The sequence below is a fragment of the Oratosquilla oratoria genome, chromosome 11, assembly GCF_046742065.1.
Source record: "Oratosquilla oratoria isolate Oo_2021 chromosome 11, ASM4674206v1, whole genome shotgun sequence".
Lineage (NCBI taxonomy): Eukaryota > Metazoa > Arthropoda > Malacostraca > Stomatopoda > Squillidae > Oratosquilla > Oratosquilla oratoria.
The window spans coordinates 49374584-49387828 of record NC_134787.1 but is presented as its reverse complement, the minus strand read 5'-3'; the positions used below and the strand labels follow the sequence as shown (position 1 = coordinate 49387828).

At 46.5% G+C, this 13245-nt stretch overlaps 1 protein-coding gene across 6 annotated transcripts in view; it reads left to right on the top strand.

The window, feature by feature from the left end:
• The window catches only part of poe (E3 ubiquitin-protein ligase-like protein poe), a 160160-nt gene that overhangs the window by 99195 nt on the left and 47720 nt on the right, over positions 1-13245 (top strand). For 4 of the 6 annotated variants that reach the window (XM_076192838.1, XM_076192834.1, XM_076192836.1 and 1 more), the window contains exons 56-60: positions 1097-1241; positions 8490-8837; positions 10261-10458; positions 11240-11414; positions 11720-11847. In XM_076192838.1, the coding sequence (XP_076048953.1) occupies positions 1097-1241; positions 8490-8837; positions 10261-10458; positions 11240-11414; positions 11720-11847 (994 nt within the window). The remainder of the gene's footprint in view (positions 1-1096; positions 1242-8489; positions 8838-10260; positions 10459-11239; positions 11415-11719; positions 11848-13245) is intronic. The other 2 variants (XM_076192837.1, XM_076192835.1) reach the window with 1 other exon arrangement.

Sequence of the window (13245 nt, the reverse complement as noted above, 5' to 3'; positions counted from 1 at the left end):
TTTTGTTTTGGCACTAACAGTAAAGGATTTGGGAGAGAGGGTTGATGAAAGAATATTAGGATGGTTTGGACACATGGAAAGAATGAGTGAAGAAAGACTAGTAAAAGAGGTATGGAAGGCAGATGTGGAGGGAGTGAACATGAGGGGACGTCCTAGGATGAGGTGGATGGATGGGGTGAAGGGGGCTTTGGGGAAGAGGGGAATGTCTGTTGAGGAAGGAAAGGAGAGGACGGAAGACAGAGGTGAGTGGAGAATGGTTGTATATGGATGATGTTGTGATTGCATGAGGAGGAATGGGCAGGGGGGTGGGGGTGGGGTAGTATGTGTGAGCAAATTTTGACGCAGCCCGAAGGGATTTCTCCCCGTCCTCTCCTTATATGCAAGGGGGGACGGAGAGGGGGGGGTCGCCGATTAAATGAAGCAGCCTTGCTGTGGATGTGCTGTGTCTTGCGACACTGCTTCTGACCCAGGGCAGTGGGCAGGGTGCAGGGATGACCCGTCATCCAGGAGGTGCTCAGATGAGAGGGAGGGTGGGAGGGGTGTGGAGTGTATTTAGGGATGAAATGGGTGGGAGTGTTTTTATGCCTTTCCCTTTTTGGCTACCTCCCTTGTAAGGGGGAAAAAGCCTTGGTATATGTATGTATGTACTAACAGTAAAAAGTTTTTCCTCCTTGTAAGGGAGGTAGCCAAGTCATTACATTCCCACCCTTTCCTCCCTCTCATCCTAGCTCCTCTTGAATTAACCACTTCAGTATGAGTCAAGTTCTCAGCATTGGCTGCCATATGAATGATGCATCACACAACTCCCATTATAAAATGTAAAGTCACTGCTGTAATACTAGTTCTTTTACTCTTGAGTGATAATAAACACAAAACGTGATCAAACCAGTTCACAGAATCTGGGGTAACTTGTGTACAACTACAAAAAATGTATATCAAGACACTGACGCCGGTATCCTAATGGACCCATTCACACCTCATGACGCCTATTTATACATCATCATACGGAAGTGGTTAAGTCATCCTTGTATCCCACCTGCTGCAAGGTGAAGGTAAACTTAAAAGTTTGTAACTTTTTTTTTTTTCTCTCTTCCAGGTACTGCCACAAGGATGAAAGTGTTTTGGGCTTCTTAATGGAAGTGGCTTGCCTTCTAGAGGAGGGTGTGGCTCCCACTGTCATACAACTCCTGCAAGCAGCTCTGTGTCCTGCAGCCAAGTCAAGCGACTCTGGCAAGGTGAGGGTAAGATGACGAGCAATTATAGTATGGGAATAACAACCACATCTGTACTTGTAACTCAAACTCATTAATGGCTATCAATCTCTTCATATGATCTTCACATCTGCTGAAGGAATTGCTGAAAGACTGAATAAGATAGTTTACATATAAGCTGCCACAAACTATTTGACCCACTACGGATTATCCTGTTCATCTCCAGGATTTCTGCATTCAATAATTTGTGAATTTGCCACCAGATGTTTTTGAGTTTATGTTATAAGATGAGATTTGTTCCGAAGAATACAAACACTTCGGTACTCCTTACAATAGGATACTTTCGCGTAGCGCGAATATTTCTACTGTGAAATTAAAATCCTCACTCTGTGGGTCTGGGCAACGATTATCCTCAGTAATGGGCCCCATTGGGGCAAGGGGGGGAGGGGGGCTTGCCCTCCACCACAAGTCTCGCACACTATAACCATTCTCTTCGCAGTAGTGACCGCGTTAACATCTCTCTACTATACATGTTTAGTTTTTATCGGTTTCCCCCTTAATGGGCCGATTCTCAGTCAAACTCCATTATTAGCGCGGCAGCGAACCGTTAATTACTCAACAGTTCTATGTTTACGTATGGGCCGAAAATCAAACAACCTGCTAAGATTGTCGCCAGCTCACTCCCAGGACGCTAAGGAGTTCGTCGTCCTTCAATTTCATCGGGGTTTTCCCTACGCCTTCCTGTGTCCTGGAATTTATTAAGTGCTTCTCCCTCTCCTGTATTATTCCCTTAACCGCCACCGGGTATCCTACCCTTCACTGTAAGTATGGAATCTGGTTCCAGTATTGTTGGGGTTCAAGATGGGTTGTGTGCCTTCGCCAAAGGGAGTTACCTTTGTCTCACCCCCCTTACCGCCAGCCCAAGTGGATCCTCACATTTGGTGTTTCAAGTGTATAGCTCTTAAGTGTTCACCTTCATCCCCGTGTGAGACGTGCATTCAGTGAGATGATAGTCAGTGTTCCGTGTACTTTCATGTTCACAGGAAAGCACATGCAGGGGAAAAGGTGCGCAAGCATAGAAAATGGCTTCCCTCTTCACCCCCCAAAAACAAGAGAAGGCAGACTACGGCTTCAGAGGAGATGAGCAATTCTTTCCCTCCTCCACGGCGTAGTAGACAGGAAGCCAAGTTGTCCTTTATTCCTTTAACCAGGACGGTTAGCATAGACGGACATGCGCCTCAGGCCACCTCTAGCTACCGTTCCTGTACGAGATTTTTCCCGGATGAGGTCGCTTGCAGCTTGCCCTCGACCCATCCCGGAAACTCGACGGTCCCTCCTCCAAAGCGTAGTAGCCAGGAAAGTGGTACAACGTCCACCTCGAGTCATTCTCAGGCTAAGTTGTCCTTCCTTCAACTAGGACGGTTAGCGTAGACGGACATGCGCCTCAGGCCACCTCTAGCTACCGTTCCTGTACGAGATTTTTCCCGGATGAGGTCGCTTGCGGCTTGCCCTCGACCCATCCCGGATACTCGACGGTCCCTCCTCCAAAGCGTAGTAGCCAGGAAGGTGGTACAACGTCCACTTCGAGTCATTCTCAGGCCAAGTTGTCCTCTCTTCCTTCAACCAGGACAGTTAGCGTAGACGGACATGCGCCTCAGGCCACCTGTAGCTACCGCTCCTGTATGACATTTTTCCTGGATGTGGTCCCTTGCGGCTTGCCCCCGACGCATCCCGGAAACTCGACGCCGGCACGGACAAAGAACCCGGGTTCAAAGACAACGAGCCCCTTAGTCTCTTCTACTCAGGAATCCCGCAGTACGCACAACACCCACCGTAGGAAGAGCAGGGTGATCAACGGTGACCTTTCCATGCCCTTTGCTCACGAGGTTGCAGACGCGGTGTTTCTCGCTGACTGGACAGGCACCAGCTACGACGGCGACGACATCCACAGCGCCGGAGACGAGAGGGCAAGTTACCAAACTTCGCAGGATTCCCAGTCGGAATCCCCGATGGTTGTTACACCCTCCTGCTCAGAGATCCTCTCTAAAGTTAGGAGAGCTAATCAACTGAGCCTTCCACAAGAAGTGGAAGTCACGTTCGAGTCTGAAATCTTCAGGACGGGCAATTCTCAAACAACAAAACCAACTCCCATGGAGTACACAGCGGTACGAGCCATGAACCAGGCCTCTGACGCACTCACAAAGCGGGCAACCGAAAAACCGCACTGGCGCTCTGTTCCGGTGGAACAGCAAAAACGCTTCTACTTCCCATCAGGGACAAACCTTAAGCAGCCTTGATCCCGGCTCGGTTACCAGAGCTTGTCAAAGCGGACGTGGATTCACTGCTCAGAAGAAACGTCATCCTTTCCGGCAGAGAATCCAGGGACCTCGTTCAGGGCCTGGCTCTCTATCTCTCGCGGTGCACTCCTGGCTGGAATGCGTCTTGGCTTCAGTAAGGGAGTTTTTACCCAGGCTGCAACCCCAAGGGGAATGCAACCTCCAGGCTCTATGGGAAAGCTCGAGCAGAGCTCTGAAGCATCAAGCGGCCTGCCTCTTAACGTCTTGGGCCAACATTGAGTCCCGCAGGAGAGACACCGTCCTAGGAGACCCCAGTGATCCCCTCCTCAGAGAAATTTATGCTCCATTGAAGAGGGCCCCCCTTCTAACCCGCATGCTGATTCCCTACCCCTCCACTCCAAGTCGAAAAGGCAGACAGGAAAGCCCCGTCCCTTTACGACTAGAGATCCTAGACGCAAACATTATAGAGGCTCCGGACTCCCCCACAGGAATCCTAGGAATTCGCCAGCCCCTCCACAAAAGATAGGGGGTTGCCTCTCCCTCTACTGGAGAGCATGGGAAGAGGCCGGGGCGGAAGACTGGACCTATTAAGTCATTAAGACAGGCTATTGTCTTCCCTTTCCCACTGTCCCAAACCTCTCCCCCTATCCCATCCAAGTCAGCAGCTTCCACCCGGACTCGGCTCGCGGGCGGGCCCTAGCGGAGGAATCCTCCGTTCTGCTCCAGAAAGGAGCTTTAGAGGAAGTCTCGACTCCGGACCCAGGGTTCTACTCAAGGCTATTCCTAGTAGAAAAGACAACAGGGGTGTGGAGACCAGTCATCTATTTGTCTCCACTCAACAAGTTCCTTTCCCTGACGAAGTTCCGAATGGCCACCCCAGAGTCCGTAAGGGCGTCTATCAGGGAAGGGAACGTCATGGTGTCGCTGGACCTCCAAGATGCATTCCGCCCAGCTATGCCAAGAACACCTGAGAATGGTCCTAACCTTTGTCCTGAAATTGGGCACAGTAGTCATCCCGGAAAAGTCAGATTTCTTACCAGAACAGAGAGTCACGTACCTGGGTATGGTCCTGGACTCCTCCCTAATGGAATCCTTCCCAGTAGGAAAGGGGATCCCGAATCTCGCTTCTCTAGTTGCACAGGCACTATCGACCAGGTTCCTGACGGCTACACAATGCCAAATCCTCCTGGGCCATATGGCCTCCATAGAGAAATTAATCCCCAGGAGTAGACAAAGAATGCGACTGCTACAGTGGCTCCTCAAGTCTCAGTGGGCCCCGCAAGAGGGAGAACCCCTACAACACATCTCCCTCACCGAAGAAGTCAAGGATTCTCTTCTCTGGTGGAAGGCCCATGCAACCTTCTCATGGGGATGCCCCTCGGCCCATCTCCCCCCGAAGTCCTCCTGTTCTCCGATGCCTCCAAGGAGGGCTGGGGAGCCCACCTCAACGACGATCACATCAGCGGTTCCTGGTCCACAGTTGAGCGGACAGCCCATATCAATTGGCTTGAGTTGAAAGCAGTACTCCTGGCTATCCGTCACTTCAAGGATCAAGTCTCAGGAAAAGTAGTGGGCATAATGTCGGACAATTCCTCGGTAGTAGCCTACCTGAACGAGCAAGGGGGGCACAGTCTCCCAGGAACTATGCCTTCTGATGATGGACATCCTCAACCTAGCCAAGAATCTCCAGGTGTCACTCAAAGCCCACTACATCCCGGGGAAGAGGAATGTCTGGGCGGACCACCTCGGCAGGAAGAATCAGATAATCAACACAGAATGGTCCCTCTATCGAGAGGTAGCGAACTTCATCCTCAGCAAATGGGGCTCCCCTCTAGTGGACCTTTTTGCAATGAGATGGAATCACCAACTCCCAATATATTTCAGCCCTTTCCTGGATCCTCTGACAGCAGAAGACACTCTTCTGCAAAGTTGGGACAACCTGGACTCCTACGCTTTCCCACCATTTCCCTTGCTCCAGAATGTACTCCTCAGAGCAAGACACGCATCCTACCTTCGGATGACTTTGATCGCTCCTTGGTGGCCCGAAGCCCCATGGTTTCTGGACGCCCTCGAGCTAGCAGTAGAAGAGCCTCTGGCCCTTCAGGGAAGACCAGATCTTCTGTATCCACCCATCAACGGTCCTTGGCACAAGAACCCTTCAGCACTCAATCTTCACGCGTTCAGACTATGGTCCAGATCCTCCTAAAGAAGGGTTTTCCCAGAGAAGTGGTTGAGGACATGTCTGCTCCTATTCGCTCTTCCTCAGCTAACCTTTATCAAGAGAAATGCGCCTTTGCAAAATGGTGCCACTCCAGGAAGTTAGTCCCAGTTCGAGCCACCATTCCTGAGATCGCCTCCTTCCACTTCCTCAGGAAGTCCAAGAAGATCTCCCTCTCGGCAGTACAAAGCTATAGGGCAGCTCTAAATCAGGTGTTTTCTCTGAAGGGCATGGTCCTAGCCCTTTCACCGGAAATTTCCATGCTCTTCAGGCACTTCAAAGATCATGCCCCCCCCCCAGGGAAATCAGTTCTCCTCCGCGGGATGTGGCATTAGTCCTGAACTCTCTGAGGGGTCCCCCTTACGAACCTCTCCGAGAGGCACATCTGAAGGACCTCTCCTAGAGGACAGTTTTTTCTGCTAGCCCTGGCATCTTCCAAGAGAGTAGGGGAGTTACATGCCATCTCTTATAGAGTCGCCCATTCCAAAGGATGGAAAGAGGTCTCCTTCACTTTCATGCCTCAATTCATTGCCAAAAACCAAGATCCTGCCAAATCCGACCCTAGATTCTGGTCCTTTAGTGTTCCATCCTTAGACGAATTTGCAGGGGGAGAATAGACTGAAACAGTTCTATGCCCGGTACAAGCCATCCGGACCTACCTCAAGAGAACCGAACATCTTCGACCAGAATTAAAGAGGTTGTTCATCTCTACTAAAGGTAGCCCATCACTAAGAATTCCATTTCTTACTGGACAATGGAAGTCATCCGCAGAGCCTGCGACATGAACCACACAGATTGCCCATAACCTGAGGGCAGTAGGGACCTCCCTAGTCATCAGAAAGAATCTGTCAGTCAACCAGGTTCTTCAAGCAGGTATATGGAAGAGCCAGAATACGTTCACTTCCTTTTACCTCAAAGAAGTTATGCGGGAATCTTTAGGGAACTTATCTTTGGGCCCCATAGTGGCCGCCCAAGAAGTCCTGAAAATGATATACCCCTCCTCAAGAGCACACAGCCGACCCTGACAACTCATCCAGGTTCTGGCTCGGCAACTGCAGGGATAACTTTCTAAAGTCCTTCTCATTCTCTCACATTCCCTTACCTCACCCGCGGGCTCTCTAGCATTCCAAGGGAATCAATTCAAGCCCTTCAGTGGTACAAAGGTGATTATAACCTTTCTGTCTCCACTCCAGGGAACAGAAAGGGGTGCACTTCAAAGTGAGGGGAATGTATAGGGGTCTGGTCAACATAGTCTTAGCACACTAGATTTTCCTTACAGCGGTTTCCCAGGCTAGATAACAACTTCCTTCCCTTCTAAGTCCGAGTCTCCTAGTGTAAGGAGTACCGAAGAGTTTGTATTCTTCGGAACAAATGTAATTTTCGCAGGAAAATTAATTTTTCCCTGATACAAACCTGAGGTACTCCTTACCTTTAATGGCCCTCCTCAACCACCCCTCTAAACAGTTCCTTCTCCTTGCCTGACAAACCTTATGCTTAATTCATACCTGGCTCAGAGAATGGTTAGTGTGCGAGACTTGTGGTGGAGGGCAAGGGCCCCCCCCCCTTGCCCCAATGGGGCCCCTTACTGAGGATAAGCGTTGCCCAGACCCACAGAGTGAGGATTTTAATTTCGCAGTAGAAATATTCGCGCTACGCGAGAGTATCCTAGTGTAAGGAGTACCTCAGGTTTGTATCGGGGAAAAATTAATTTTCCTGCGAAAATTACATTTTTTTAATATAACAATATTGGGAGAGCAAGGAAGAACTATATTGGATCATAATTTTGCATTGAATAGGTAGCCCTTCCTGAGGTGCTGGAATGGGAGAGGGGTGCTTGAATGGTATATATTTGTATATAATCAAGTGTGTGGTATGAATTAGCCAAACTATTATAAGGGAAAGGACCTTTGGTGCATGTACACATACAATGGTACCACAGAAATCAAATTCCCCAGAAGTTGAGCAACTTCAAATCTAAAAAAAAAAATTCATTAAATTTTTGGCCCAAAAGGCAAACATTTCTTCTAACTCAAACACAAAGATTACCATATCATACAACACTGCATTCTACATGTATGCTTCAATAAAAAGATCATACATATACCAAATGTTTTTCCCCCTTACAAGGGAGGTAGTCAAAAAACACACAATCCACTCCCACTCATCCCCTTCCCTCCCTCATATCTTGGCTCCTGGATGATGGGTCATCCCTGCATCTCACCCTCTGCCCTGTAAAAAAAAAAAAAAAAAAATGAGTGAGCTGGATCTGTAACAATAATCAAATTCAAAGAAAAAAATACATTGGAACTAAGTCAAATGCCTCCCAGGAATGAATGAATTTTTATTTTTGAGGTACCTCTGTATAATTTTGTGACAATGTAGAGAAGGGAAATATGTAACAAGCCATAAAATGAGTGGCTCAGAAATAAAAAGGACTGGGAGATTGAATGGAAAGGCAGAGGAACTGGATATATGAAGGAAAAATGGGTGAAATACAAGTAACAAAGAAGTGTTCTGTTTGGAGGAGAAAAAATTGTATAATAGATTGAAGAACTGAGAAAAAAAATGGGCTATTTTTTATGGCAAGAGCAAGGAGGGAAAAGGTATATGAGAGGGGAATGAACAGGCAAGTCTTTATCTCTCGTGTTTGACATAGCACGTTGTAGGTCTGTCAATAATTGTAGGTAATTTCATGAAAGTATTTTATGTAGTATCTAGGGTATTTGAGAAGAAGATTTTAATGCTCATCATTTGTATTTGCAGAGTGGAAGTTCAAAGAGGAGCTCAAGTGAAGACCCAGAAACTGACGGAAAGGGTGAAGAGGCCCAGTGTGCATTACTTGTGACCCAAGTCAACCGTTACTTAGACAAGTCCCGTGTTCGCCATTTTATGCACACATTCCTGCTTGAATCCAATTCCACTAGTGTACGATGGCAGGCACATTCACTCATCTTGGCGCTTTATCGCCACTCCCCTCCACGAGACCAAGACCACCTTCTCACTCTTATGTGGGCACTGTGGCCTCACCTCCCAGCATACGGTCGCAAGGCTGCACAGTTTGTGGACCTTCTGGGCTATTTTTCACTCAAGACACATCAGTCTGAAAAGAAGGTTTGTAGATGTTTATTTCTTATAAGAGGAATTTGTTTGTGTAAAAGTTTAAGAACAAATTAGGTTTGTGGAAAGTAATTGGTAAGTCAAAGTTCATTGAACAGAATTTACCCCATCAGAACATCTTGGAATATACATGGGAGCCAGCCAAGTTAGCGCAATATTAACATTCTTTGACACACCCACTTGATAATGCACAGCTACTCCATTTAAGGTTGTCAGCTGGGTAAACTTTTTTTCCCTTGACACATGCATATCTCTGTACATTGACAGAACTGTTATTGAGTACAGTGTCATAATTGTTGCTCCCATTTGGTTATTCACATCAGAATGGTCATGATTGCAGAAGCAAAATGTACATCACCTTTTAAAAGCTCATTATATAAAAAATGAGGGTCATAATTTGAATAATGGTGTTTTAATTGTAAACGATGAAGTGGTGGGAGTAAAACTGCTCTTGGTACTGGGTCCTGCTGTCGAAGAGATGTGCTTTTTTGCAATGCGACTTGAACAGTGTAGCAGAGAACAAATCAACCCTTCCTACACAAAGATATGGGAAATGTGGTTGGATGAATTTTTGTTTGTGTGGGTGTGTACTTCAACTAGGCCACCCCCTGCAGAAATGGCCTTCAGTACATGTATAGGATTTTATTGTAAACATAAATATACATACATATACCAAAGGCTTTTTCCCTCTTACAAGGGAGTGGTTTTAATACCCCTTTTTTTGCTACCTCCCTTGTAAGGGGGAAAAAACCCTTGGTATATGTAATTATGTATGATGTACAAAGGAGGTAGCCTAAAAATTAAGGCATAAAATCCACTCCCACCCATTTCATCCCCACATATTCCACTCCCATCCACCCCCCCCCCCTCCCTCCCTCCCTCCCTCCCTCCCTCCCTCCCTCCCTCCCTCCCTCCCTCTTATCTTGGCTCACCCTGGATAACTGGTCACCCCTGCATCTTGCCAACTGCCCTGGGTCAGAAGCAGTGTCGCAAGACACAGTACATCCACAGCAAGGCCACTTAATTAAATCGCTGCCCTCCCCCCTCTCTCTGTCCCCTCATGCAGAAATGGAGAAGGCAGGGAGAAATCCCTTCAGGCTGCATCAATTTATTTTTCACACATTCCCTCAACCCCCATCCTTCACTCATTCCCTTTCATGCATCACAGCAACATCCATATACAACCATTCTCCATTCACCTGTCTTCTCCCGTCCATCCTCAACAGACATTCCACTATTTAAAAATGCTCCTTTTACCCCATTCATCCATCCAAACATATGTATAATAATGTGTAAAATGTATTGATAGTTATGAAAAGATAAGATTATTTTAATGTCTTTAAAATTCCCTCCTAGCCTCCTGTTAGGGGGAGTTTGTGATGTTAAACAGAATCATCATCATAATTTTCTTTAACAGGTTTTGGAATACATTGACAAGGCTGTTGGGGTATTGCGCACACAGTCACAACTCTTGGCCAATCATCCAAATGCTAGCCTTTATAACATGCTGGCCTCCTTGGTGGAGTTTGATGGTTACTATCTTGAATCAGAACCCTGTCTTGTTTGCAACAACCCTGAAGTCCCATTCACCAGTGTGAAGTTGTCAACAGTCAAGGTAAGGACATTGTTTTGTGAATATTTATGAAATAATGAAAATCAGCTGAGATTTCTCACCACCATAGCAGCAGTAGTAGCAGCATGTATGTAAATATTTTCAAAACAATATATGCATAGCAGTGGCTTACTATAGTCTCTTTACAGGGGAAGGAGGACAAAGAAGTTATCAGTTCTGTATTTGGGTGTACCATTTGTTAGACCTTGCTGTGGAAGCACAGTGTCTTACTGCATTGTGCTTACACAGCTGTGTGGCAAGGTGCTGGGATGGGAGTGATAAATTGGTGAGGGATAGGAAAGAGTTAGTCATTCATTTTCACTGTTGGATGTTTTTGATTCATGGTTGTCTTGGATGAACAGTGTCACTAATATGATTTTCATGGCGAGGCTGTCATTCTGTTCTAGTTTGTGTAGGTATGTGTGGGAGTTTGTTGCAACTATTTTTTAGGTATGTATTGGGCTATCATTGTTAGGTCATCTGCATAGGTGAGAGCATTGATATTGTTCTCTGGATTTGGCTACAGATGTCACATGTGGATAGGTTAAATAGTACAGGTGATGGTATTGCTTCCTGGAGTACTCAATTGTCCCATCTTTTGGTCCCTGATAGTTGATTGTCGGCATTAGGTCATTACATTATTCAGGTGTATAGAAAATTTGTCAGAAATATAGATTGTATAGCATAAAGGAAGTGAAGGGAATGAGAGCAGAGCTAGGATGTTGCCTAGGTATTTGTACAATTTAAAAAACTATTTAATTTTGCTTTTCTCTTTTCTCTGTAGGTGGACTCGCGATTCACAACAACAACTCAGTTGGTCAAGTTGGTTGGTAGTCACATGATTAGCCGGCTCACATTGCGCGTAGCTGACTTGAAGAGAACAAAGATGGTCCGAACTCTTAACATCTATTACAACAATCGCTCAGTACAAGCTGTTGTAGAACTGAAGAATAAACCATGTAAGTAGTACCTCAGACAGGAATGTCCCAGATAAACTTGTGCTATGGAATATTTAGATTAGTAAAACCTGCAAGGGTGTGTGATCTTGGGAAAAGACAGTTGTAGAAATTAAATGTTTATTGTAAGCCCCTGATTAAATGTGGATAAATCTGATTGTGAAATGCTTTATTTTATGTATATATATATATATATATTGATAATTAATTCAAGTTTCACTGACTAAACTTGCAGACTAGGCCACTCACCTCTTTTTAGTAATGTCGTTGAAAAATATTGTAACATTACTTTATTTTTAATGTTTCAGCCATGTGGCACAAAGCTAAGAAGGTTCTTCTGTCTGCTGGCCAGACTGAAGTAAAGATCGATTTCCCCTTACCCATTGTGGCATGCAACCTCATGTTTGAATATGCGGACTTCTATGAGAATCTTCAGGTAAGACCTTGGCTTTTGTTCTGAGGTATTTAGAAAAAAATATAGATATAGCTTATACATGGATGGGGTGGTGCGAGAGGTGAATGCTAGGGTAGTGAGTCAGGGATTGGAGATGGTTAAAGAAAATGGAGAAAAGTGGGAGGTGAGCCAGCTGTTGTTTGCGGACGACACTGCGCTTGTGGCAGGGTCAGAGGAGGGATTGAGGAAGCTGGTGGCAGAGTTTGGGAGAGTATGTGATAGAAGAAAGCTAAAGATAAATGTGGGTAAAAGTAAGGTGATGAGATGTACAAGGGGTGAAAGTGGCAGTAGACTGGAAGTGAACATTAAGGGAGAGCGACTGGAGGAAGTGGATAGTTTTAGATACTTGGGTGCAAGTGTAGCAGGAAAAGGTGGAGTGAAGGTGGAGGTAGAATGTAGATTGAGAGAAGCGAGTAAATGCCTTGGTGGTTTAAAGAGTGTAATGAGGAATAGACATTTGGGAATGGATGCGAAGAGGAGACTGTATGAAGGAGTGATTGTGCCAACAGCACTGTATGGGGCAGAAACGTGGAACATAAGAGAAGAAGAGAGAAGGAGTTTGAATGTGTTTGAGATGAGGTGTCTGAGAAGTATGGTGGGGGTTACTAGGCTGGATAGAGTGAGAAATGAGGAGGTGAGGAGGAGAACAGGGGTGAAAAAGGATTTGGGAGATAGGGTTGGTGAAAGAATATTAGGATGGTTTGGACACATGGAAAGAATGAGTGAAGAAAGACTAGTAAAAGAGGTATGGAAGGCAGATGTGGAGGGAGTGAACATGAGGGGACGTCCTAGGATGAGGTGGATGGATGGGGTGAAGGGGGCTTTGGGAAAGAGGGGAATGTCTGTTGAGGAAGGAAGGGAGAGGACGGAAGACAGAGGTGAGTGGAGAATGGTTGTATATGGATGATGTTGTGACTGCATGAGGAGGAATGGGCGGGGGGGTGGGGTAGTATGTGTGAGTAAATTTTGACGCAGCCCGAAGGGATTTCTCCCCGTCCTCGCCTTATATGCAAAGGGGGACGGAGAGGGGGGGTCGCCGATTAAATGAAGCGGCCTTGCTGTGGATGTACTGTGTCTCGCGACACTGCTTCTGACCCAGGGCGGTGGGCAGGGTGCAGGGTGACCCGTCATCCAGGAGGTGCTCAGATGAGAGGAAGGGTGGGAGGGGTGTGGAGTGTGTTTAGGGATGAAATGGGTGGGAGTGTTTTTATGCCTTCCCCTTTTTGGCTACCTCCCTTGTAAGGGGGAAAAAGCCTTGGTATATGTATGTATGTATGATGCAAAAACTGGATGTGGGATGAGGAGAATGGGAGATAACACAAGGAAAGGCAGTGAATGATAGGATGAAGAAGTGAGGCCAGTGGTGGTTGTGTGTGAAGA